The 26,453-nt window shown below is 47.3% G+C and overlaps 4 protein-coding genes and 1 long non-coding RNA gene across 7 annotated transcripts; 2 read left to right on the forward strand and 3 right to left on the reverse strand.

Moving 5' to 3' along the window:
* Positions 1 to 47: 47 nt before the first annotated feature.
* On the reverse strand, positions 48 to 3,747 carry nme6 (NME/NM23 nucleoside diphosphate kinase 6). The gene is made up of 6 exons (XM_061753018.1): positions 3,512 to 3,747; positions 3,285 to 3,380; positions 2,533 to 2,635; positions 2,046 to 2,085; positions 1,693 to 1,853; positions 48 to 974 (listed from the first exon to the last, which is right to left on the reverse strand). Exons 2-6 carry the CDS (start codon positions 3,375 to 3,377, stop codon positions 823 to 825), a joined length of 549 nt encoding a protein of 182 aa, XP_061609002.1. The 5' UTR covers positions 3,378 to 3,380; positions 3,512 to 3,747; the 3' UTR covers positions 48 to 822.
* A 1,069-nt stretch (positions 3,748 to 4,816) lies between these two features.
* On the reverse strand, positions 4,817 to 7,866 carry LOC133467882 (uncharacterized). Its single transcript, XM_061753011.1, has 3 exons — positions 7,127 to 7,866; positions 5,485 to 6,177; positions 4,817 to 5,344 (listed from the first exon to the last, which is right to left on the reverse strand). Exons 1-3 carry the CDS (start codon positions 7,502 to 7,504, stop codon positions 5,324 to 5,326), a joined length of 1,092 nt encoding a protein of 363 aa, XP_061608995.1. The 5' UTR covers positions 7,505 to 7,866; the 3' UTR covers positions 4,817 to 5,323.
* A 4,632-nt stretch (positions 7,867 to 12,498) lies between these two features.
* LOC133468287 (uncharacterized) lies at positions 12,499 to 14,061 on the forward strand. The gene is made up of 2 exons (XR_009785443.1): positions 12,499 to 12,900; positions 13,730 to 14,061. It is a non-coding gene; the product is annotated as an uncharacterized LOC133468287 (long non-coding RNA).
* A 760-nt stretch (positions 14,062 to 14,821) lies between these two features.
* Positions 14,822 to 21,585, forward strand: eif2b4 (eukaryotic translation initiation factor 2B, subunit 4 delta). Of its 2 annotated transcripts, XM_061754006.1 has the most exons (14): positions 14,822 to 14,933; positions 15,708 to 15,745; positions 15,827 to 15,968; positions 16,051 to 16,239; positions 16,309 to 16,391; positions 17,490 to 17,516; positions 17,776 to 17,867; positions 18,002 to 18,116; positions 18,198 to 18,274; positions 18,749 to 18,851; positions 19,190 to 19,317; positions 19,383 to 19,560; positions 21,029 to 21,209; positions 21,316 to 21,585. In XM_061754006.1, the coding sequence occupies exons 1-14, from the start codon at positions 14,912 to 14,914 to the stop codon at positions 21,513 to 21,515; spliced, it is 1,575 nt and encodes a 524-aa protein (XP_061609990.1). In that variant the 5' UTR covers positions 14,822 to 14,911; the 3' UTR covers positions 21,516 to 21,585. The 2 variants fall into 2 exon arrangements, with proteins under 2 accessions (XP_061609990.1, XP_061609989.1); XM_061754005.1 differs by lacking the exon at positions 17,490 to 17,516.
* Positions 21,586 to 23,094: 1,509 nt separating this feature from the next.
* Positions 23,095 to 26,373, reverse strand: atraid (all-trans retinoic acid-induced differentiation factor). 2 transcript variants are annotated; one of them, XM_061754008.1, is made up of 7 exons: positions 26,228 to 26,373; positions 25,930 to 26,060; positions 24,536 to 24,604; positions 24,364 to 24,435; positions 24,141 to 24,262; positions 23,974 to 24,074; positions 23,095 to 23,892 (listed from the first exon to the last, which is right to left on the reverse strand). In XM_061754008.1, the coding sequence occupies exons 1-7, from the start codon at positions 26,318 to 26,320 to the stop codon at positions 23,788 to 23,790; spliced, it is 693 nt and encodes a 230-aa protein (XP_061609992.1). In that variant the 5' UTR covers positions 26,321 to 26,373; the 3' UTR covers positions 23,095 to 23,787. The 2 variants fall into 2 exon arrangements, with proteins under 2 accessions (XP_061609992.1, XP_061609991.1); XM_061754007.1 differs by having other exon boundaries at positions 26,213 to 26,342.
* Between the last annotated feature and the right edge of the window lie 80 nt (positions 26,374 to 26,453).

The raw sequence follows: 26,453 nt of genomic DNA on the forward strand, positions 1-26,453 counted from the left end.
GAGTCACTCTACGGAGGTTGAAATAGACAAAATAAGGGACCGTTAAAGCAAGTGCAAGAAATAATTCAGGTGTTTATTTTAACTTGAGGCTCCTGTGCGAAAAACACGATGACTAGAAATCACACATTTACAAAGTGGAAAAAACACGGTCAGAAGCTAATGCTGATCATCGTCACGCCAAGTACTAGTACAACAATACTGCGAGACGAACTTTCCGTGTACGACAAGCGGCGGCCAAAGTTGCGGCTGGCGTGAAATCGCGTAGGAAATTTCCATAGTGGCTGGACGGGCGCCGCGTTTGACCGTCTTCCGCACATGTTCAAATGTGTAACTCGGGAAGCCAATTCGTCAGAAGGAAATGAGAAATCAAGTACTTTATCCATTTTGATGGATCCTCGCTTTCGAAAGCGTATTGCGCCGTGTTTTTGGATGACTCTGTAGAGCGCGGCAAACGTACATCTTCTGTGTTTGTTTTTTAAAACGACTGAATTTTCACACGGTGTCCAATGTGTGTAGTCTCCGATGAGGACATGGAGCTCGTGTACATGGAAGGATCTTAAGAACGTGGCACAATCAAGCATCTTTTTTTTTGGGGGGGGGGGTCCAAACTCACAAATAAATACTTTCTAGTAACGCTTAAGAGCAAATACGTTGTTTCTATTGTGGCTCAGGAACTTGAAATTGAAGATTGGAAATTGTTTGTTTGAGGTGTTATTTGTACGATTGCGTGTCTTGAGTTGTGTCTGGATTTGTGTGTTTTCTAAAGACAATACAAACAGTCTGAGTAGCAGCTGTGTAAGAGGGGTAACAGCAGATCTGAGGTCAGGTCTGAGCAGAAAGTGTGTGGATGCGTTGCCGAGGGTCATAATGTGCGTGTCCCGACCGGAACGCCGGCTCCTCGCACTCCATCCACTCCTCCGCACGAAAGTCCGGGAAGAAGAACACCATTTCTCTCCGCGCCGACTCGGCAGAATCTGGAAGAAAGGAGAGCGGAATTTGAGCTAGAAAGAATGTTAAAAAAAGAAAAAGAGAATCACAGTTGTCATTAAAGATTATCGCATTAACATTAACAGTGGTTAACCTTTTAATACAACAAAGTCTTTTAACGTTGTGTGAAAAGAATGTTTAAAAAAATGCTAATCACCATGGTCATTTGTCATGAAAGTTAGGACTACTAAATGAATATTAACACTAGTTCACCCCACTTTAGCTAATGTTAGCCGCTAGTGCTACTCACAACTAGCTTTCTACGATACATGGATAAATAACTTTTTTTAGTCTTGCATGATAAGAATGTTAAAAAATATGTGAACCACCTTTATCATGAATTTATTCATATTAACAGTGGTTAGCTAATATTAAAATAACTCAAGCTAACATTTGCGGCTAGCGTTAGTCGTAACTGCCGAGCTAAAACACTCATATATCGTATATTTTTAGCACGTTTTACACTTGTGCGATAGTTAAGACTGTAAAGGAATCACAAGCGAGTGTTTTAGTTGTAACTAATTCAGACTAGTAGGGAACTTATTCCTCCACTTGAATGTTACTTAAATATAAGTAACATGAACAAACTTAGGGATGTCAGTGAACCCCACAAAAGCTGAGTCCAGCAAGCGTTCAACAAGAATCAAGACTCCAACATCATCACCACGTGTCGTCACTTGCTATCCGAGTTACGGTGGAGCGCACCCGAGCCGTGGGCGGTGTTGCGCGTGTCCGTGAGGCCAAACTGAGCCCGCAGAGAGGCGGGGGACGTGTATCTGGCTCGGAAGACTTTGGTCGGACCCATCAGTTCCCTCCAGTGGCGAACGGCGTCCTCTCGGGCTAAAATGTACGCCCGCAACGGGCCGCTGTGCGGGGCGAAACCAGCAAAACCAGGAAGTACTGTAGATGTTATGCTACGAATACATAATATGCTCGAGTGGTAACGACGTGAAAGGTGGATTTGCTACAAATCACATCAAGTGACACCTCATATGAAAGCCCTTGTTTTTTTGTGCATCAAACACACGACATGTCCACATGAACAGGATCTCGCTTACCTCGACATGAACTCAACAAGTCTTTGATAGAAGAATCGCTCTGAAAAGCAGCAGGACAGTCAAGCTGAAAGCAGCAATACGTAAGAAATGTCGCGCGAATGAGAAGAATAGAATCTTTGGCGTTGCCATGGCAACCAGGTATCATCATCGGCGCGTCAGCCGGGACACCTCTCGTGTCATCGGTGCTGAAATTGTTCCATTTATGCACACGACAATATTCTCACTACATTTATTTAAAAACACCACCAAAAGTTGTGTTTGTGTTCAGACACACATCACTGTCCCTTTCACTCGAAAACACAAAATCATTTTCCTAGAAGCTGACTCAGCGTCACATTAGCAACGACTAAGTGGTGGAATGCCGAATGCTCCCACAATCAGGATCAATCACTTGCTTCTAACCTTGGCGTCTGCTAAAACAGGCCAACGCTGACTCACATCCTCGCGTGCTACCGACTTTTGGAATGCAAACAAACAGGTCGCGCACCTGAATGCTCAGCATAAAACCTCTCGCAGTCTTGTCGCCTCCACACCAGATCTTTGCAGCGAACGACGATAAAGTGGTTATCCAGGATACTTTGGTGAAGAGCCTGCAAGAAAACTTGGTTTTAGACTTGTTTACTTTGAATTTTTATCTTTGATCTGTTTGTATGCATTCCATTTGAATTGAAGCAGTTCTATACTATATGCACAGTGTGAACATATGTTTCAATGGTTAACATTCATTCATTTTCCGAATCACTTCTCCTCACGCGGGTCGCGGGCGTGCTGGAGCCTATCCCAGCTATCTTCGGGCGAGAGACGGGGTATACCCTGAACTGGTCGCTAGCCAATCGCAGGGCACATATAGACAAACAACCATTCACACTCACATTCCACCTACGGGCAATTTAGAGTCTTCAATCAACCTGACATGCATGTTTTGGGGATGTGGGAGGAAACCGGAGTAGCCAGAGAAAACCCACACAGACACAGGGAGAATATGCAAACTCCACACAGGCGGGGCCGGGATTTGAACCCCAATCCTCAGAACTGTGAGGCAGGTGTGCTAGCCAGTCGTCACCGTGCCACCCAGTGGTTTACGATATTCTCAAATATACTTTTTAGGAATAAAAACTCTTGCCTTGCTTATGATGAACACTTAGTTACACGACTGCATTTTAATGTTGGTCATTATTGTGGTTGTTGGAGAGTAAAGTTTCTTTTTTTTATTTTGGTAAAAGGTGAAGGTAAGTGCACCTCCAGCATGAGAGGATGAGCCACTGCATCTGGTTTGATGACCGCCAGGGTGAGCTGCAGCGCTTTAGACAGGCGACCCGTCGTCAGCAACATTGTCTTTAAAAAACATGACAAAATATGGATAAACGATAAGCGAACAACTTTCAGCTTTTACATTTATTTTTTAAAAATAAGCTAACCAAGTAGGTCAAGCTAAAACGACCAATTTCAGCGTGTGCTTTGCTCACCGTTAGTCGAGTATTGAGGGCTCCCAAACGCTCGTCGATTTTTCAAAGAACGTCGAGAATTGCCGTAATCGTGTCTAATATTTAATGTTTTGAATTTTTGTATTGTCCTGTCGTGCATAGGCGTCAAAGCTAGGCAAAAAAAAGATTGTTGACTAGGATGCGAGTGGACCATTTAGTTCGTCAGTCAAATGTGTCCCCGGAAGTAGTCCGAGTGTATTTTGTTCCTCCGTCAAAGTGTATAATGTTCCACATTGAAAAATTGCGAATTTGAAATGGCACTTGGAACAGTTGCGTGTCTGAAACACATTTGTGAAGACGTTATTGAAAACTATTTTCAACAAAACTCTTTCAATGGTCCAATTTTGAGAGCCTTTCGCTAAAATGCTAGCAATTGACATGCTAACAAATAGCAGGCTAGCATCCATCCAGAGTACAGAAAAAACAAAGGCAGATCGATGGGGATTTACATGTGTCCTGTGGTTAGGTACGATGGTGAGAGAGCAGATCAAATGCTACCAGTTGTTATGCTAACGATACAGTTAAAATAGGTTTGTCAAATCCAGCTAAAATTAGAAAACTATATGCCATCTGCTGACATTGAGTTCTTGTCTGCATGTGTGTTGATGGCGAGGGATTATAGGAACGAATCCCCATAGCAATGGTGGATTCTTTAAAGTAGGTGACTTGTCTGGAATGTCCGTGGGCAAATTATTATTAACTAAAAGTGCAGCTGGCTTCAATTGAATGCTGTTTGCCCGCACAGATGAGATTCTTGACCAAGGCCACAACAGTTGCAGGCCAAAAAAAAAGAAAATTCATTCACACTTACAAGTGTAGGCAGCAAAAGTCAGTCAGGGCGGACAATTAAAATAATCCGTTTTATCAAACTAAACTTTCTCAAGCAAAAATAATGGAAAATGGACTCCCTACAGAACAAATATGCATTGTTAACATTATACAGCGTAATCATTGTTCCATACTTGACCTATTGCGTAACATTTGGGGAGCAACATGAAAAATGTATAGAAAACATATATACAACCCAGAGAGCTATCTGACCTATTTATAAAATACAGTAGAAGGTATTGAAATTCCACAATTTAGTAGATTTGAAAAGTTTACAAAAATAAGGCAAATAGCAATTATCTTGCCAATACAAATTCAAATTAAGTATATAAAAAAAAACAACTACAATTTGACAGGTACATAAGTCTTGAAAATGACAAGATTTAGAACCAAAGTGATGGAAATTAGTAAAATGGTAAAAGGTGTGAAGTTCTAGAACAACCTCAACAAGAGTCAAGCTCAATTAATATTTTAATTTATTTAACCTTTATGTATCCAGGTTAGGACAACTGACAAGACATTCCCATTTGCAAAGCCAGCCTGACTGCAGATAGCCGATGACAGCAAACATTCGACTAAAAATGATTTTAAAAGCTCATTAAATCAAGGGTATTAAATAATTATCAAATGGTTGAGACAATGTTCTGCAAAATACGTTCAAAATCATTTAGAAGACTTTTGTGATTTGTAGAGTGAAATGTAAATGTTTTTTTTCTGTACAGAGGCAGAATTCCCTCTGCTCGAATTTCACTCAAGTTTTGTGTGATTTTATTTTATTGAATTTTTTGTACGTGTTAAAACAGAGGGAAAACAAAATGGCGGCCCAACCCAACTGCTAGCCTAACTTCTTTCCTAGCCAACAAACATTCACTTCGGTAGAGCCAGGACCAGGACCAGGACCAGGACGCACGGTGAAGTTGGGAGTCAGGCCAGAGGAAGCGGAAGACCAGCTCAGTCTGAACTCTCTCACCCATCAGCTTCCAGCACCTGGGAAATACAAAAGACAAGAGCCAAGTTGGCAGCGCCACCTTCAGGCAGGAAGGGACATCGCAAGCCAAATACCGGAACGCAACCCGAAATGAAGTGAAAAGGGGGTTTCCCAACAGGATGGCATGAACGTGACGTACCTGGAGCTCCTCTTTGCGCACCGCGAGGCTCTCGAAGGTGTCGCCCAGCTTTTCCACTTGTTCCCGGAGCTCGTCAACGGCGGGGCTCGTCTCGCCCTGTCGCTCGGCCTGCGAGCGATCGTCCTCTCGAGCGTTTTCTGGCTCTGGCGTGTCTGCGTTGAATTTACAGAGCTGGGAGGACATCGCTTTGTTCTCCGCTACGAGGACGGAGTTTTCCTTTTTCAGGTTTTGGACGAGCTCGTCCTTCTCCGAGATGGCTCGTCCCATGTGCCACTGCATGTACTCCATCTCGCCTTGAAAGTAGCAGACCGTGTCCACGTTGTGCACGTGCAGGATTTCCAGCTGGGTGTGAAAATGAAGCGCCATGTCGTCCACGTAGCGCCGCACGCCCTCTCGATGACTCTGAAACTGGGCGGCGGCCTCCTGCTCTCGGGCGGCCCAGCGCCGTTGCCACGCTTTGTCGACGGCCGCGACGATGTTTTCCGGGTCGGACTCGCCGGGTTTCTTCAGAGCTCGCAGGAGCCGCTGCCTTTCGTGATCGTATCGGTGGTGCTGGAAACGCAGCTGCTCTCGCAGGGCTGCGTTTTGGGCGGCCAGCTCCAAGTTGGAGTACTGGCAAAAGATCAGGCCGTTCTCCGGAGGGGGGCGGTGACCTCTGCCTGGGGTCATCCCAGGAGGCAACCGATGACGGGGCTGCAAAAGCCAAGCATACGTCCAACAGTTCAAATATCGCGCTATTCAAATCACCGAGTCATCGACAGCCGCCCAAACGGTTTGGGATTGCTTAGACGCCACAAAGCTGCTACCGCCTGACTGCGTGCATGGAGCGCCGCCTCTAACTTGGCCACAAAGCAGCGCTTTCCCGTGTTCCGTGTCGTTCGTGTCGTGTGCTCGTTTCGTTATTGCGTCACGCTCCTACCTCGTGTCGACCAATCGGCTCGTGTCGTGTCCAGGTGTTCCCCGTCGTCTCGTCAATCGGTTTGTATTTAGTTCCCTGGTTTCTTCCACTTCTTGTCGGTTCGTTGTCATTGCCTCTGTCCGTGCCACGTCTTAGTGAGCAGCCATGTTTCGGTTGCAGTTTTAGGTTTAGTCAAGTGTGTGTTACTTTGGTGATCTGTTGTGGGACTTTGTTTAGTTTGGGAATTGAATATGACCCTTTCGGAGACTCCTGCCCCCCTGCCCCTTGGGTCCTCCACGTTTTGGCCTTGCCTTGGAAAACCCTAACCGTGACAAGTTTTCATGCTCCACACGCACTAGACACCAAAACAGCAAATAGGCGCGTTCTCGGTAGTAAATAATGCCAGATGGGCTTCCCGCTGAAAAAGCGCAAAATATTTGGGGTTCACGACACTGAAAAATTCACGCAATTTCGAGGAAGGCCACAGCAAAGCTCGGAGCTCTCAACCTCACAGCGGCGAGTGACCCACGGGCTGCGTTGTAATTATTATGAAATATGGTTTGAAACCTTTTTAAGAATTCCACCACCCATTTAACTGAAGGGTCAAGATGGATGCATATGTCGTGTTCTTTTCTCTGGCGTTCCACTTTATCTTTCTTCACGTGGCCTGATTATGATCGACGACAATTGATGAATATGACTTCCCACGATCAAGTTGTGAAAAGCGCTGCTGGCAAAACTCACCGTTGTTGCGAAGCGCTCCAGCGGCTTTTTACAATTGTTTCCCTGCAAGCTCCTTTTCTTTGCGTTTCCTGAGTAACGTTTCTCCATGTTCATGTTTCCTCCGGTTGGGTTTCTCGCAAACGCTTCGCCTCTCTGCATTCCTCGACTCGATTGGAGATGCGCCGAGGTAATCCTTGGACGTCGAAGGCCGTGTGGCGTCGGGGAGATAAAGGCCCAAAAGACAAAGAATAAAGCAGGAAAGCAAAAGCTTTGAAGTTGGGGGCATTCTCTTGGCACATTTGCGCTTACTGGCCGCATCAAAGCGACGCCAAAGCACCAAATACGGCTCTTGTAATAGAGGTTGTCTTGTGGCCAATACTTTGGGGAACTTTTTCTCATGTCTGCGGCGGATGCCGACGCTGCCCGTGTGGCAATTGAACGCAAAGAAAAAACACATCCCGGTACTGAGGAAATCCAATCTTCCCACGTTTGATTGGTCCAAGTGTCCTCTTGATGTGCGTGAGGAAATGAAAAACCCGAGGTCACGAGGTCGTACGTCTGAGGACAAAGACGTGTGTGAAATCGATTCTCGGGCGGACGCGCGTTTTCCGTGCGCTCCGATTTTGTCAAGCGGGTCCAACCGGAAGAAGTCGACTACGCGGAGGCCTCGAGTCGCCCGCCATGATGCGCTGAGGCGGTTTGTCTCCGCTCGGGCGCCATTCAGACAAGCTGATCTTCCAACTTTACGTGTCGACTTCGACCGCGAAACAGAACCCGGCCGGGTCAGCCCACCTAAAAGCTGCAGCAGATTCAACTGCAATACTTTGGATGGCATTTAATATGCACACTTTTGTATCTTCTGTTTGATTTTTCTCTCTTTATTCTCCAATGCTCTTGTTTTACGTGGGCCTGTGTCTGCGATGGAGACCGTATCGTGTCGTAGCCCTCCCCTCGCCCGCGACCCCGCCGGGGACCGGCGCTCTCGGAAACGGAGGCACGGATGACGTGTGTGCTGTCTCGTCACTGCGGCGTGTGCTGAAATATGTCAAGTGCGTGCCGCACCCTGCGGAAAGGGGGGCGGGTGAAAGTAGCGCAAATATTGCCGTCTCGCCCACCTGTCCTGCTCGTGTGATGCCACAGCTGCCAGGCGGGTAAAACATACAGAGATACACACTGTAGATGGATGGAAAATAAAAAGTCTACACACCCCTGTTGAGATGCCAGCTGTGTGTAATCTGAACAAATGACAGCAAGATCAATTCACTTTTTCCACCACGAATGTGACTTAATATCACTCAGTTGAGGAACTTCATGAAAACTTTTCGAGGGGGGAGTAAAACGAAACAAATGAACAACTGAGATAATGTGGTTGCACAAGTGTGCACAACCTCCTAACCGGGGATGTGGCCGTGTTCAGCGTTAATTGAAATTCATGTTAGATAGGAACCAGCACACACCTGCCACCACTGAGTGTCTTTGAGTAAAGCTCAGCTGTTCTAGTAGGCTTTTCCTGACATTTTGGAGTTCGCAGAGAGCTTCCGATCTTTTCCACGCTCACCGAACTGAAATGTGACGAGATGTGCTGACGAGGCAATTGTGGCGTCGTCCTGGTGTACTCAAATTCAAAGCGGTGATAGTTTTGGCATTGTAAATCTTATTCTTTGTGCTTTAGAACATTTTACGTGACTGTCACAGCCGCCGCCGCCGGGGCTCTGCGCAGTTGTCACCGCTCCCTTTTGGCCGCCCGCGACCCCCCCCCCGAGCGGAATGCAGCTTTGGTGGTCGCTGAAGTAAAAACTCGGGTATGGGAGGAATTCGGTGAGGCCATGGAAAACGACTTCCGGACGGCTTCGAGGAAATTCTGGTCCACCAGCCGGCGTCTCAGGAGGGGAGAGCCGTGCACCATCAACACTGCGTATCGTGGGGATGGGGCGCCGCTGACCTCGACTCGGGACGTTGTGAGTCGGTGGGGACCTCCTCAATTCCACCGACACGCCTTCCCATGAGTCCGGGTTCTCTGAGGCGGGCTCTCCTATTTCTGGGGTTGAGGTCGCCGAGGTGGTTTAAAACGCTCCTCGGTGGCAGGGAGATTCGAAGTCTGGGCTTCCCTGCTGAAGCTCCTGACCCCGCGACCCGACCTCGGATAAGCGTGAGACCATGGATGGATGGATATTACTGTATTATGTATGATGATATTACAGGGACATTTTTCTTACCAGTCCCCCTTTGAAAAGAAATGTAATAATAGTTGAAAACGCTTCTGATTTCAAAAGTAGTTCTTACTTTTCGGGGGCGGCGGTGGCACGCGGGTGCCGCACCAAAGACAGCAGAGTGCAGACGACGCGTTTGTTACCACCAGGAGAATACAAAGGCGCTGCGAGCGCTGTTTCAAGTCAACTAGGTTTGCCCTCAACTCTAATGACCTCGGAGAATCCGCACAAAATCCTCACCTGTTCTTTCTTTGAGCCTAAATGCCGGTGACCTTTGAACTTTCGGCCCGCGACAGCTGCGTCAACCTCGGCGTCGGGCAACTGGCGCGTCCGAGGAAGGACAGAGGGTGGCGTTAATCCCGTATCGGCAGCTAATGAGTCGGCAACGTGATCCGAACGGATGGGCCGCCCGCTGGCTCTTCGGCAACTTTCGCTATTTGAGCTTCTGGTGGGAAATTGAAATGAATCGTTAACCACCTAATTAATGACCGATTCATAAACCCTTCATTAAGGTCGCCCTTATTCAATAAGTTAACTATTTAGGTAATAACAACTTTGTAACCCGTTTATAAGCACTTTATCGCGCTCCCCTCATAATAGGCTTATCATCATTTGTAATGTGGAGCCGATTATGTAATTACCAACATACAAAGCATTTATAAACACTTGGTAGCGGTACCCCAGTTTGTGATGACCTCCCTGGAGCGAGAGGGGCGACTAAGCGATTGGCGGAGGCGGGGGGGGGGGGGGGGGGCCGGGGGGCTCCCACTATGCAAACGTGAGATCAAAATAAACTCACTGACGAAGTTTTGAGGGAAACACGCAGCCCGGCTACGTTTGGCCATCCGTTTTGGCTCCAAAATTTCAGCCGAGGGATTATTTTTCCTACTGGAATAGCAAAGACATAAAAGGGGAGGCGCCTAATGCGGTCTTTCCCAACCTTTATTATTTTATTTATCATTTTAAATGAGAACAATTTCACAGCACGCCCCAAAACTAAAGTCACCTGATTGCATACAGTAACGGAGGCTGAGTCACTCAAGTCAACAGCCGACCAACGCTACGCTCTCATTGGCTGACTGACTCCTGCCAGGCCCCGCCTTTTAAAGCCACACACATTCAAAGTCACAGATACTAAATACTACACAGATACTGTGCTATATGACTTCTTCGACCACAATTCTAGTCTTCATCTTCTCGCATCGTTATTTATTCTTTGCTTTGAATATTTTGTATCGTTTGACTTTTTCTTGAAATGTTTTGTTTTCCATTCGTGTTTGCACCTGATGCGAGCGTACGGCGGGCCCCTCGACAAGTGGCAGCGATCGGCGAGATTCCGATTTGCGCCCGGGCCATTGTGTCTGATGTGAGCGGCCTCGCATTCCCTCAGCGACAAAAGTCACCCGATACGCCGCAGCGGTCCCGATATAACGCTGGCGAGGCCTCGGCGCATAGCTGGCATGAGTGGAAATGTTGCATTTGAGGTCAGCCCGCACCCTGGCCGGCAGCCGCGGGAAATAGCCAGCAACTGCCCCGTTCGGACGACACCCTGTAAAAGAGAGCAAAAAATAAAAATAAAGAAGCGCGTTACTATTTGTGGACGGCGAGCGTCTCGGAAATAGCGAGCGCGTCGGCTTTCGATAGAAGCCCCCCCGCTCCGAGCCGGAGCTTTCTGTGAACGAGGGCCCCGGCCGGCCGGGTTCGTGTCGCGTCCCGACCCCGGACGCCGATTTTAGAACACAGGTGTTGACCTTAGCGTGGCGGCTCGTGCTTGCGGCAGAGGAAAATGAACCGAGGGCCGCCGTCGGCCATATGTTCCCCGCGGATGCCTCCGAGCGGTCAAATATGGGCCGGCCGGGACTCGGAGGACGCGTTAACGGCGAGCTTGAAGAAAGAAGTCTTCGTGGAAATGGTTGTGCCGATATGTGAACAAAGGGCAGCACGAGGAGTCGCTAGCATTGTCTGTAGCCCCCCCCAAAAAACAAAACAATGTATCACTAAATACTCAATACATGCGCAGATGAAACGTGACCAAATAGTCAGCTGCGTTGTACAATACGTAACGAAGATACTGTTTGCATGTAGTCTATATAAACGCAGTTGAGAATAAACGACACAAATGTGAACGGTAGCTGGACATGAATACACCCCATATTCGCAGGAAATGTAATCATCATCGTTATACATAATATTGATCGGCATTTCCTTTGTACATAAGCAATTGATGCTGAACTAAACACCCGCAGCGCGACATATGCAGACGTCAAATGTCAAATGTGAACGGAAGTCAGTAAGAGTTGTGTGTAGAAAACCTCGACGTGCGGCAATATTCAGTACGCAAGTAGCTGAGAGTGGAATAAACCCCAGCGATACATCTATGCAGATGTGAACGCCCCCGCTCAACCGGCAACTGTCAATCGAAGACCGCTGCTACGACCGGGGAAAAATGGATGCTACTTGGTCCAGCATCTTTCTCGCAAAAATATCGCCGCTCAAAGCTTCCGCTGGCTGGAATATATTCGCGGAGGCTTTTTCATGCCGTGACAACGAGGCGCTCTAAAGCGGCCACGCCAGCGGAGTATCCGAAGGGAAGACGTATTTTCGGAGTGGAGGCGTAGCTAGCTAATTACCTGGACGTCGGAATTGTGCCGGGTAACCGCTGATGCGAACAAACGCGCTCGGGTTCTTATAAGGTGGGGGAGGGGCACAACTGTGTCATCGGACACATTTTAGCCGTGCCCAAAAACATTGCTGAAAAACTGTTGAACGCTAGAGATCCACATATGAGTACTACATAGTTGTCAGTCTTCTTTTTTTCTCGGAATTCACTTATTGAGAAAATTGGGCCTGATTCACCAATGTTCTTCAAATGTTTTTTAAGAATAGTACTTTTGTGTAATTCCGCTCACTACGAAACAATTAACCCGACGAATTGCGGTGACGTTTCACTGACAGAAAGGAAAGCGTCAGCTGTGACCGCCGCTGCTTAAACGCCACGACACATGCCCGCCCGCCCTACAGTCTGCGCATTGTTCTGCCCTTTTCGCAAAAAAAGAAGCAATGGACTTTGGATGTAAAATGGAGGCAGGGTGGGGTGTTTTGGGGGGGGTCGTGGTGAGGCTGAAGGAGGCACGGGGGTGTAGGGTGTCTCGAGCGCAGTGCCAACAGCTGAGAGGTGCCATTTCACAGGCCGGCTCCCCACTGTCAAGGGCCCTGATTGGGCCCGACAGCAGGCGCAAAGGAGAGGCCCCCGCCGCCTCTGAAGGACACCGACAGGTGGGAGGCCGCTTCGGAGCCGGGGGGCGGGGGCGGCTCGCCTCGCCTCGGCGGGATAGAAAAGGCCGAGCGGCGAGGCCGGAGCAGACGGACGCGAGGACGTTGGCGCTGTGGCAGAGATGCTCCGTGCATGCAAAGTGAGGCGTTTTTGTGAGGTTGTTTCTACGAGAGGGAAGGCGTCGACGCAGGAAACGACGACGAGCCACTCGTCCCGTCGTTACGCCCTGAAAAAGAGCGGCTACTGTTAACTCGGCTCCAAAGGGCCCAGACGCCAGCGCTGGCCTCATCCAAAAGCAAAACCAAAGAAAGGTTAGTGAACCCTATTTTCCCGGAGGGAGAATTCTGATGTTTCGTATTTAGATGGCGTCACTCGTTTGGATGGTGCCCATGATGACCTTTTGAATGGGGGGGGGGGGGGGGGGTTCATTGTGGACCAGGGGTGGGTGTCCGACCGCAAGTCGTAATGGTCAACAGCACTTTAAAAGTACTTTTTTCGGTCTTGACACTTTCAGTGTCAGCAAATCATCTTCCGCTAACACTTTTGGTTGCTTTCCATGACCTTTCGGAGGTCGTGGTCCGTTGTTGAGAGGCCGCACGGCGTTCCACGCGGGCGGGATCCAGTCGCCGTTGCCCGTTGGGACGACATGCTTCCTTATATCCCCATATTCATTCAGACACTTATGGAATGTAAGGAAGTGTGTGGTTCCGAGGGGACTCCAGCGCCGGAAATGGACATGATCTACAGGAAAATAATCGACAGTTGTTTGCCTTTGTTAAGCTGTTGTGTCCATGAGGTGAAGGGGGTCGGGGGGGGTGGGGGGGTGTGGGGTGGGGGGTACGTCAGGCTCCATGTGTGTGTGTGTGTGTGTTTTATGTGCGAGCGCGTGTCAGGACAACAGGTGAAAGGAAGGCTGCCGGTTTTAGCCTGGCCTCGGCGCTCCAGGAGGATTGACAGAGCGCAGCTGTCGCCCCCTTTATAGCCGCTGTGGATGCGCACAAAGGGGCTTTCAAAGGGGGCTTCAGGGATGCGGAGTTGTCAATGATGGCTGCAGAGAGGACATCCAAAAACAGGAATGATCTGCTCGCTAATGATTTCTTTGCCCACGCTAATCTTATATCTGCATGTGTGTTTCTTTAGGTAAGAATGAAGAGGACATGCGGGCTTTCTCTCTAACACCTCCTCATCTTCTTCCTCTTCCTCTTCCTCCTCCTCCTCTTCTTCTTCTTCTTCTTCTTCTTCTTCTTTGCTCAGCTGAAGCAACACACCTTGCTGTGGCTGGTCAAACGGAACCAAGTCAGGTGTTTCTGTGAGGTTTGGTCCCCTTCAACCAGCTACTGCGTCGTGCATTCCGTCAGCGGACGCCTGGCCGCGTGCGTGGTTGTCATAGTAACGGTGACAGATGTGAATTTGTCGTGCAGCGTGGAGTTATGAGCTGTTTGCTGTGTGTGACAATAAAGCAATAAAATAACTCAGCTGTTGTTGAATTGATTCCGCAATATACATTTTGCAAGAAGTACACGTCACAGTTATACTGTACAAGGAAAGGTGATTTTAAAGAATAGCTCAGTGAAGAAGTGAACATTTGAATTTATTTTAGAATAGTTTCTATTATATAAATATTTTTTGCACAATTTTTACATACCATATCACATGTCACAATTACAAGCAATAACCCAAAGTTAGTACAACATATTTCTTTTTGGAAAAATCCCTATATTTCTTGCTATATTGAATTGATTAATTTCATTTTGTTATTTAAATATTTTTTTCTCACGATCTTTTTAATCATTCCAATTTGAATCCAGAAATACAAATTCATTATGCTCCAAAAAGTTGGGCAACTATTTCCACATATCAGATCCATACATTTTGTTCCTGACAACATATATTTCGCCTCAGGATAATTCATATGCAATTATATACATATACTATAACTCTAATAATATTATACAGTGAAAAAAACATTTGTTTGTAATCAAGAACGTTATTCCCAACTTTAGTGCCACCAGAATTCAACCATATTAAATTTTACATACAACATAATGTACAAGAGCCCACCAGACTTTTTTCTTCCATTTTCTATGAAGATTATTTTAATGTGTCTGGCAATTTATCCTTTTTTTTAGATTAATAAAATTGCAAGGTGGCTGCTAATTGCATCAATATGGAGGTCTTACATACAAGCATATTTGCTTTGAATAAAACTTGCTTAACTAAAACAAACAATCGAGGCAATTTCTGCGTGGCGTCTCCTCTAGGGGGCGATACGCATTTTGCGTCCCTTTTGCGCCGAAGCGGAAGTGAGGTGTATCCGGCAAGATGGCGGACAACGTAGCGTCAGGTGAGTTGGGAAAGTGCGTAACCGGTGCTTTTGGTGACGTTTTTCGCGTGGTTCGCATGTTTTGAGGCCCGCGTCGATACACAGACCACCCGCGCTTATACAGCAAGTGTTGAAATATTTGAGCTTTGTCTCGTAGCGAAAGTAATTTCCCCCAAGCTAACGTGGAAGCTAACGTTAGCGCGGATGCGAGAGATGTGTTTCTTGCATCATTCCGTTTTGGGGATTCGTGTTCGTCCGCAAAATCACGACGTGGGGCATGATTTCGCTAGCTCACTAAATACGCCTTGGATGTCAACTCGTGCACTGTTTTGCATCATTAGTGACGTGTTAGTCGTCCTGCTAATAAGGCTGGGTAACATTAAAACCCCCGCAATTTGGATTCCTTAGGTTGCCATTCAGCTTATAAATTCTTTCCATTTTGATATAACGTTCCTCTTTGCAATTGGGGTCCAAATGAAAACTGGCTGGATAAGCTGACAAAAGACCTTTGCACACATTCGCCACTACTAACAAGTGTTTTTATCTTTGTTTTATTGTATTAGTCTATATATATTTCACTTCGTGGAAAAAACATTACTCGTCAGACAGTCGTTCTACTAGTGCGCCTATTTGGCTTACTCGCGAGGACAAAGAGTGCACTAAGTACATAGACCTTAAGCTGGCTGTGGAGGATATTGAAGAAATGCTCAAATGTCTTCCCATATAAGCGCGATGAGTGTATCTGACGTGTGAAGTCATCTTTTCATGCTGAATCTCAACCTGGCGGAATTGCAGATGAAAGCGACAAGAAAGCCAATATCGAGCGCTCAAAGGCCAGTAGCTTTCTCTCTCTTTTTGAAGTGTATGCAACAAATAAATGTAGTTCATGAGCCGCCATGTATTTGGACGCACAGAGCGAAGGCAAAGAGCTGGGCAAAGAGGAGAAGCAGCGGCTGAGGAAAGAGAAGAAGCAGCAGAAGAAAAACAAAGAAAGAAAAGATGAGGCCGCCAAGCCCGACGACGCTTCTGCCGTGCCGCCGCCGCCTTCGCAGAGAGGTCGACTTCCTTTTCCCTCTTTTTAGTGCTGCCTTTTACATTTTGGGGTTGGAATTGTTATGATGATTTTTTTTTTTTTTAGCTCCTTCCTCAGTGCCCGGCGCCGACGCGCCACCGGACAAGCCGGCCAAGAGCAAGGTGGAGCTGAAAGCGGAGAAGAGACCTCGCCGCGACTCCGACAGGACCTCCAAACAGAGCAAAAAGCGCGACGCCGGTCAGCAGCAGGCGTCCGCCGCCAAACCCAAAGTGCCGCCCGGCGAGCTGCAGCCTGGTAACCACGCGTCGGGGAAATGACAAGTCGTGTATTTTGGAGGTGCTCACGGCTACGTTGCGGTCATAGTGGTGAAGAGGCTTCCCGAACACGTCCAAGTGGACGACCCTGATGTGGTCAAGAAGCTGGCTAAGAAGCTGGAAAGACAACAGGTACCTTGTTCTAAAACAAAACCAACAGTACGCACGACGACAAGAGTCTCAGTTTGACCTTAGCGAGCGTAGTCGACAAAACAAGTACACGTTCCAGAACTTCTTGCAATACATCGAAATCTGCCACGTAGCGAGACCGCTTCGCCGCTCTTGGGCAGAAATCTCACATTTCCAAATGTGCTCAATGTCATACTTTTTCACAAATTGATGCTAGTGGTCTGTCGTCACGCCGTCTGTTAATTGTTAAGTCAAAATAGCTGGAGAACAAATCGTCGAGTCTCTTGGACACTTGAACTACATTATGTCGCCTCGACATTGAATGTCTGCATGTTTTTTTGGACAATAATGAGTGAAAAACGTTGAGTTCGATACATTTGAGCGAGTCCTTCTTGCCAAAATCCGATGGCCGTCATGCTTCGGTTCAGAAGAAACCGGTCAGCCACAAAGGTAAGTTGCGTGCCGATGCATTTTGGTGGGCCTGTCAAACCCTTTGAGACTTTTTCGTGATTGAGGGCTATACAAATCCACCCCGGACTGGTTGCCAGCCGATCGCGGGCGGCGTACAGTTCAGACAACCGACTTTTGACATTCACAGATGTGCATGCAAAGGGGGGTTGAGATTGAAACCCACAACCTCAGAACTGCAAACCTCCCCTTCAGTTAAATGCAGCATTTGATTCTTTCATTCTTACCTTGTGGAACACTCAAACCAGAGGGAATAATTTTTTTTTTTAAGCACGTTTGCACGTCAGCAGGAATTCCGATTTTTTATTTTTTTTGCATGAGCCAACTTTTCTTTGTTGTTGTTTTTTTTGTGTGTTTAGCTTTTCAGCGTTTGATATGCTCGCTTAACTCCACCAGTCTGCACGTATGATCCCCGTTGGTTGCTAAAATGGCCGCCGCTTTTATTTGTGGGAGATGGCTCCTGCCTGTCGGTTTGTCGGGCGCTTGCCAGCCTCTAGACGCCTTTCGCGTAGATGGAAAGCAAGAGATTGGTGAAAAGAAGCCTTCGTATGCACGTGCGGACGGAACAAAGCCAAAAGAAATTTCAGTCGGTCAAACAATGGATGAGCAGCTTGTGACGGTCCTTTCTTTCAGACACCACAGCACGATCCTCCCGAAAAGGTACAAGGTGGCGCTTCTGCTTCCTTTTTCTGATTCTTGTGATTCCGAGGCGGAGCTGTTTGCCGTGCCGCTTCTGGAGCAAAATGATCCGCGTTCCAGGCAAACGCGCCCGTCGGTGCGCTTGCTTTCGCCGTGCGTGTCGTTGACTGTTGAAGAATTTGCTGTGTTTTACTGTGTGCCTTTTTTTTTTGTTGCTTTTTGCTCCTCGACGCGATGATGGTCAGCAGTAACGGGTGAAGCCGCTGCGCTTTGCTTTCAGATCCCGCTTCGGTCAGACTACGGCTACAAGGTCAGCCTTTTCTCACACCTGCACCAGTACAGTCGCAAAGCGCCGCTGACGCAGCAAGTCGGGTAAGCCGCGTTTCCAAGTCTCGTATGACGTCGGGCGCGATGCCGCTTTTCTACTTTAGCGTACCCACTTGACTTCCGATGTTCCGCCGGGTCTTAAAAGTCAAATGTGCGTCTGTGATTTTCTCCCTCGGTAGCATCCCGTCGTCGGTCATCCATCCGGCTATCGTTCGACTGGGCCTCAAGTATTCGCAGGGCATCGTGGCGGGATCCAACGCGCGCTCCGTGGCACTGCTGCACGCCTTCAAACAGGTGACGTGTCGTATTCGGATCTCGCCAGTAAAGGAGGCAACACGGCAACTTAGTGTGTTTGTTCATGTTGCGTCCCATCAGGTCATAAGGGACTACGCCACGCCACCAAATGAAGAGCTAGCGAGAGACTTAGTCAACAAATTGAAACCTTACATCAGGTAAAAACTTTCAAGGTGATTTCTTTTAGTTAATAATTGTCGTATTCCATCTATAAGAGGTGACTTTTGGCTTTTCCTTGGTGTGTGTTTTTTTTTTTTTTTTTTTTTACATCAACTTTTAGTGAGCACCCACATATCAAAGATGGGATCCTTTTTTTTTTTTTTTCTGTTTTTTATTGCTCAGTCCCATTGACGATGTAAAAAAAGAAATTCCCCCAATCTGGTATTTTATTCATTATATTAGTTTGATTGAAATAATCATACACTATTTTATTACTATATTATGTTATTTATACTATATGAATGACTTTTTTTTTTTCAAAGAATGTTTTTAATTTATATATTTCTGCTTGCAGTATGAAATACATCAGAATCCTCACATTGAAAATAAAAACAAATGTATCTGTGTTTTTGTATATTTTTTATATAAAGTTAGTTTTTTCTAATCTTTTAAAAATCTCCCTTTTTCTGCAGTTTCTTGAACCAATGTCGCCCCCTCTCGGCCAGCATGGGCAATGCAATCAAATACCTCAAGAAGGAGATCTCCAACATTCCGAGCCACAGCAAGGAAGACGAGGTGATGGTCGTCATGAGCCACATTTCCTCCAATGGTGGTCGGCACTCAAATAGATGGCGCAATGAGGGCACGTCGCTGGGCACATCGTCCACTTCAGAAAAAATGGCCGGGGACTTAAATACTATAGATAGGCCCACAGTGAACCCGTTTATCCAGAACCACCCACGAGAGGTGAAAAACTGCGACATATAAAGACATTACAACTTTGGGGGGGGGGGGGTATAATTTTACCCTCCCACACACTTTAAAATTGACACACAAAACCGGTGAACCAAGATTTAGATATATGAAAATATGTTTTTCCTGTGAATTTACCAACATGGCGGTATTCTTCGCAGGCGAAGAGCAAACTGCTGAGCTGCATCGACTGCTACATTAACGAAAAGATCGTCTTGGCGGCCAAAGCCGTCGCCGGAATCGCCATCGAAAAGATCAGCGACGGCGACGTCATTCTCGTCTACGGATGGTAAGATGGAAGCGGGTGGGACGTCCCGGCCGCTCGGTCGTCTCACTTCCTTTTTCCCCGCGTAGCTCGTCGCTGGTCAACCACATCCTTTACGCGGCCTTCGACGCGGGCCGCAAGTTCCGCGTGATCGTGGCGGACAGCCGGCCGAGGCTGGAGGGCCGCGAGACCCTGCGGCGGCTGGTCCGGCGGGGCATCGGCTGCACCTACGTCCTCATCTCCGTGGTCTCCTACATTCTACCCGAGGTGAGCGGCGCACACGCGCACCGCACGCACACACAGAGGTTTGAATGACTTGAGATATTTTCGAGTTGACCCTTAAAGCTTCTTTATACTCGCGCGGACGGCGACCGGGATATAGCGATATCCCGCGCGTAGTTCGCCTTTATACTCGAGCGCAACCCACACGCGCAGTTTGGAAAATGTACTGCAGTTCTCCTCCGAGTCGGGGGTGTCGCTACGGCTGGGATTGGCTCGGACGCCACAGGGTGGAGTTTCCATTTAGCGCTTTTTACTTTTCTTTCCGTAACAAGGAACAAAGCGACAACAATGGCGACCGTGGAACAGTGTCTGCTAGAACAAATGGACCTAGATGACCAGATGCTGCGTTTAATTATGCTGCAAAAGCCATCGAGAAGGCGGCGGCGTAGATGTATTCGGAACCGAGGGGCACGCCGAGTACGTCATCTCGGCGTGTGACTACAACGGACCAATCGCGAGAGAGGATCTCACGCGCAGCATCGATTTTTGCCGTGTGCGCGTCAAGTGACGCAGAGCGGCCGGGCGGGGCAATTCGTCGGCCGCGGGAGTATAAAGAGGCCTTAAGGTGGCCACGGCCGAGTCAACGTCGTCCTCCGTTGCACTGGCCCCACCCCCGACTCGGTCAGCCAATCGCATTCCGATAGCTCCATGGCCTCGCAGACAGCTGGAAACTGTAATAGCAACCCTAACAGCTGCAGGGTCGCCACTCGTTGCAGTGCATCGTCGCTGTCGGGGGGCAAAACCGATATGGTCAATTTCAGATTTTCTCCCAAATGGATATTATTGGTGCATTTTATTTTTGACACATTATTAGCAAATTCAAAGTGTTGAAAATAGCGTGAGAACAAACCTATAAACTCTCAACGTTCTGAGAAGGGTTGTAAAACTGCGCCTCTGCTGGAGCTGTGCAGCATTCTGTCGCCTCAAGATTGAGCATCTGACGGCTTTTTAGACAATCAAAAGTGAACATAGGTACTTTGGAGTAAGCCTGTTTGATTAAAAATGCATCGCTTAAGTTGGAAAATGTACAAAAGAAGTTTCATTCAAAAAACGGATCACCGTGATGCTTGTCAGCCACGAAGGTAAGTGTGTGGAGTTTCATTTCCGCTCATCGTTTTATTTATTGCGTCGTGACAAGAATTTGGGAAGATGATGTAACTCCAGCTGCTTGCTTTTTTTAGTATTTTTTACGCCTTTTTGTTTTGCTGGCTCGAGCGCAGTGTCTACCTTTTGAATCAATGAAACTGTCAAAAATGAGCTTTTTACTAAATTAGCGATGGAAGATGATTTTGGGCTTGTGCTTGTGTTGGCGCACAGCGGTATATTGATAGCAACGCGAGGTATAATACCCACTGGAACGTTGCGGCGTTTGAGAACTTTTGCTGAAAAGTCAAGATGACGGCGATGGACGCGCATAGGCTGTGGGGCGTGACTTTGTTTGTGCGTACCGTAGGTGTCAAAAGTGTTGTTGGGCGCCCATGCGCTGCTCGCCAACGGTTACATGATGTCCCGCGTGGGCACGTCCCAAATCGCCCTGGTGGCCAAAGCCTTCAACGTGCCCGTGCTGGTGTGCTGCGAGACGTACAAGTTCTGCGAGAGGGTGCAGACGGACTCTTTTGTGTCAAACGAGCTCGGTAAGTAAAACCGGATCACAAACGAAAGTCTCATTTTCAAGATTAAAAAAAATGCATTTGATTTTTTTTCCCCATTGGGCGGCCTCACCCTGCGATGTATTTGCAGACGATCCCGACAACCTGATGGTGACGCGGAAGGGCAAGACGCAGCTGGCGCGCTGGCAGGAGGTGCCCTCGCTGGGCCTGCTCAACCTGGTGTACGACGTGACGCCGCCCGACTTCGTGGACGCCGTCATCACCGAGCTGGGCATGATCCCGTGCACGTCGGTGCCCGTCGTGCTGCGCGTTAAAAGCGGCGACCAGTGAACCGGATCGCGCTTTGAGCGTGCAATAAATAAATGCATATAACAAATATATGAAGAATACCACTTTTAAACTGACTTGATGGTTTTTTATTTTTTTTGTTATGATTAGGGCCTTCTTGGAACGGTTCAAATGAATGACTTTTTGGGAGGGGCCTTAACATACATACACACACAAGAACTCCAAATTTCTCCAAGCGCTAGTTGCAAATGTACCAATTTGTTGTCTTTGCTCTGGCCAAAGCCATGTCTAATATTAAAGTACATTACCAGCTTGAGGCCAGGGAACTATGTCGAAGTGAGGCGTTTCAATGACGCCTGGATCGGACGACAAGACGAATGCGGTCCCTTACGATGGCACTACCTCAGACGACTGCCATAAAATTCTGCCGCGTGTCGGTCAGAACAGCGGCAAAGTAAACCCTCGTTTATTGCGCGGGTTACGTTCCGGGAACCCCTCCGACCCCGAGCCACAGTCAGTTTTATGAGATAAATTCACAAATACCAACCTTAGCCCGACAAATAGCTAATGCAAACACACTCGTAACAATATCTCAGGAACAAATGCAAGTAAAGAGTAACGTTTAACTTGATTTTCTAACACTGTAGTTTAACTTATTCTGGGTTCCCATAATTCTTTTTGCTGACTACATTGCCACGACTGTCAGTGTGAGAAACGGTACAAATGGTTAACCCAGGAAATCGCATTTGTACACAATATCCGCCCGCATGGGCTATTGTTTACGTCATGCAAGCAGGGCACGCCCAATTGTTGTGTGCTTGTGTCGTGTGTGGATGGCACCCTCAAGTGGACAAATGAAATACTTTCACCTCTCCAAAGTGCAGTTTCACAAATGGGTATTAAAACGCTTGTACATAACTTACACAGTTCTATAGTGACTTTGCGGATTTCATTTACTGCGGGCATTCTATTGAACGTCCAGCGATAAACGCCACACGCGACGGTCGTGTTTACGTAAAAGCTAAACGGCTTCACAATACGCCGCTGCCTTGACTTACAAGTTGAACTCCTTCCGTGGCCAATGCTCAATTGACTCGTGCCAAATCACTTTTGAAATGCCATTCGGTAGCACGTCTGCCTCCCAGTTGTGAGGTTGCGGGTTCAAATCTGGCCTCGCCTGTGTGGAGTTTGCATGTTCTCCCCGTGCCTGCGTGGCTTTTCTCCGGGTACTGCGCTTTCCTCCCACATCCCCAAAAGACTCTACGGTTGGCTAGGATAGGCGCCAGCACGTCCGCGACCTGCGACCCGCGTGAGCAGAAGTGCTATGGAAAATGAATGGATGGAATGCCATTCATCCGTTCCAACCCCCTAAAACACTACCAGCTTGTTTTGTTTGTTTGGTGGTTTTAATCAAAATTGCACTGCACTGACGTCATCAAAGAGAAAGTCAAGAAATGAACTTTTCCCTGAAAGTGTCATTACTAAGGAGGTCCCAACATGTTGTTTTGCACCGAGTCTTGAGTCGCTTCATTTTGAGGATCTGGCGATAGCGAGTCCCGATTCGACACGTTGGCAGGAAGACCCCAAAAAAAAGAAAAGAGCACATCCAAATTGTCTCAAGTGTTTTCATTATTATTTATTTTTTCAAATTATCCCAACATAATAGTTGTGTATATGGCAACAAGTCTAGTGGAGCAGTAGGTAAATACAATCTTTTTATAGCTAAAAAGTGCTGCAGTAATGCCGACAAATAGATGCGGGATGCTGTTTTGTCAACGTAACGCGAGGCAACGCGTGCTCTCATTTTTCAGACATGTATGAACGAATCAGCGCTGCTGTCAACTGACCTTTAAAAGCTAGAAGCAACTTGAATAAACAAAAAGCATTTTGGGGGAATCCCGACGTGCTTTTCTGCCTCTCGTCTTTTTCACACCAGCACAAACCCAAATTTCCTGAATACTACATACGAAGCGATTGCTGTTGCGTTTGTAACTCAGATTATTTTGACCTATGAAAAGAGGACGCTGTCATACGTCAAGGTAGCACTGCACAAAAAGATTTTCATGGCGAAAACAAAGCATTGTCATTGTCATGCAGACCTTTTCCCTCTTTTTGAGACAGAGCTGGGTCAATATGTTTAAAAAATAAATACAATTTACACAAACCATAGTCAGAGGTCAGATGCATTTTTCAAATATTGCGAGATGACAGTGACACTAAAAACCAGCTAAGAATCGCTTACGTATCAGGATAGGTACTTCCCTTTTCGCTCACTCAGTAGATGAACGCACATACAACTAATCATGGGCAGAGCCTATAACGCCTTGGCCTTTCGCCTCTGGGTGAGCCACAGCAGGAGGGAAAGCACAAATGTCGAGGCTCCCAGAGGTCCCAACACCTGGAGGGTTGGGAACTGCCCCTGTTGGCGACAATACGGACGAATGCCTTATTGAAAAAGAAAAGAACGTCGAAAATATGAAAGACTGAGAAAGGAACAGACCTCCCGCAGACACTTGTACCCGTGGTAGTTGTCGGCGCAGCTGCACTCGAAGAAGCCGGGCCCGTACGGACCGCACCGGGCGTACCCCGGACAGTTCGCAGCTGCCGACGGAGATCTCTATCGATTGTCGTATTTATTCAAAAGAGGTTTGGATTGTGTCAACTTACGCGTCCTCCCAGGCTGCTTGCACGTGTTCCTCTGGCCTTTGCAAAGGCGCTTTCCCTCCTTTAGCTCCACCTTTTCCCAAGAAGAATTCCCGCCCGGGCAGGCCATGTGTGCGGGCAAAATCCTGAAACATGAAGTCACATTTTTTTGTATTTAAAAAAAAATACCTACTGTAATTTAGTTTAAAATAAATAGATAAATAAATAAATACACTGTTGTACTTACAAGTGACTTAACTTGCTAAATCCTTGAAATGCCGCGTCACTCATGTTGAAAATTGAGTTTATTGACAGATCGCTGCAAAAAAAAAGATGACAAAAATAATCATTTACATATAAGGAACGCGTGAAACGAGTCCATGTTGTGTCAGGTATGAAAAAATGGGACTCATGCGTACATGATGAAAGCAGCTGACGCTTCCTGCAGATTGTCCACGTGAGTTAAGGAACAATTGGACAAATCCAGCCTAAACACAACACATTACGTTCCTAAATGCATGTCATAACGCAATCATAGTTGAAATTCAGCATAGACAACTTGGATGTCAATTACATAACAACGATGAATTCATGCAACGACATCACGTATTTACACAGGGAAAAGTGTAAGTGTAAGTCATATTTTCCACAGTCACGAATGCGTCCTTCACTGTCCGACCGGAGGACGCGCCTTCTTGGCACCGTCGCTCAACGAAGGCAAATGAAAGAAAAACGGCCATCCATTTTCTGAGCCGCTTCTCCTCACGCGGGTCGCGGGCTGCTGGAGCCTATCCCGGCTATCTTCGGGCGGGAGGCGGGGTCCACCCTGAACCGGTCGCCAGCCAATCGCAGGGCACATACAAACAAACAACCATTTGCGGGCAATGTAGAGTCTCCAATTAATGCATGTTTTCAGGACGTGGGAGGAAACCGGAGTGCCCGGAGAAAAGCCACGCAGGCGCGGGGAGAACATGCAAACTCCACACAGGCGGGGCCGGGATTTGAACCCCGGTCCTCAGAACTGTGAGGCAGACGCTCTAACCAGTCGCCCACCCACCGTGCCGCCTGAAGAAAAACGTGCACATCAAAATGTGTAGTAATGCCTGATTGCGTAATGAAGTCAAATGTAAACAAACAGTTTATGCATTTTTCATGCATTCATCGTGACTCCTGGATAGATACAGTCGTGCAGACACAAAGGAATAGAATCAATACGATATGCCCGTGAGTATTGTTATATTGTCTGTTTACACGTGTTCGTGGCGCTGTTTGTGATCAAATAGCCGCTCCCTAAAGTGTTATAACACCGCCAAATAGATGCTATTCGTTAGCCTGTCTATGGCGTTCCCCTTTACGTGTTAGCAGGCAAAGTTGTGGGTTTGTTTTAGATACACAATGTGCGATTCCCTTTGTTTTATGTTTAGTTTGAACTGGGAGCGGCATTAAACCGCTTGATGCAGATTTTTTGAAATTCGCAATCTGCCAAACTGCTGCTTGCGCTACGTTGAGTTTACTGCCACATACAGTGGTCGCATGCAAAATGTCTCCTCGTAAGTCAAGGCGAAAACTCAGCTGAACGATGGCTCGTCGACTCGTAGGTCGGATCACTCAGGCAATGCTGTAATCGTCGTATTTCCCACAGTGATGAACGTGCCATTAGCAGGTGGCTGCTCAGTTAAAATGATTGAAGGCTTCCGAAACAGAAGGCATTCGTAGTAGCAAAAGTGTAATCGTCGCATTTCACACAGTCCCGAATAATAAAACACCGTATTTATTGACACTGGGCGTCGTAGCGCGACATTGGCAGGCCTACCCGATGATGCGTTCACGGCCGCTCGTTTCATTCCCCAGGCAGCAGCGTCCGGCGACCCGACCCGCGAACGACGAGCAAAACTCACCCACCGAGGAGCCATTCAGCACCGCCCCGCTGCATTGTTGACATACCTGAGAACATTAGCCATCATTACTGTGTTATTAAGAAACACCAAAACAAGAGCTTATCAATCATGCGCGTATCGAAAGCGCGTAGTATAGGTTTGTAATCGCTATTACTCCGTTTTAACGGCCAATACTAATAGCATAATAAACCAAATAACCATTTTGGGTGATACCTGCGGCTCGTTTTGTTGGCGGCTGCGGTAAATGCACAAATAAAGGATGAAAACAAACAGCGCAGGGTTCAGCTGGTTATGCCCAGTTTTCATTTTTCTTAACCAACTGAGGTCACGTGACTATACAGTAGCAAACACGTGACTGGAAGCTTCCCAAACGCTAACTTTATGAAATATATTTATATATCTGCTTTACGTGTCAGTGTTAGACTTGACCTGTAAAGCA

Source organism: Phyllopteryx taeniolatus, chromosome 18 (genome assembly GCF_024500385.1).
Source record: "Phyllopteryx taeniolatus isolate TA_2022b chromosome 18, UOR_Ptae_1.2, whole genome shotgun sequence".
In the NCBI taxonomy this organism is placed as follows: Eukaryota; Metazoa; Chordata; class Actinopteri; order Syngnathiformes; family Syngnathidae; genus Phyllopteryx; species Phyllopteryx taeniolatus.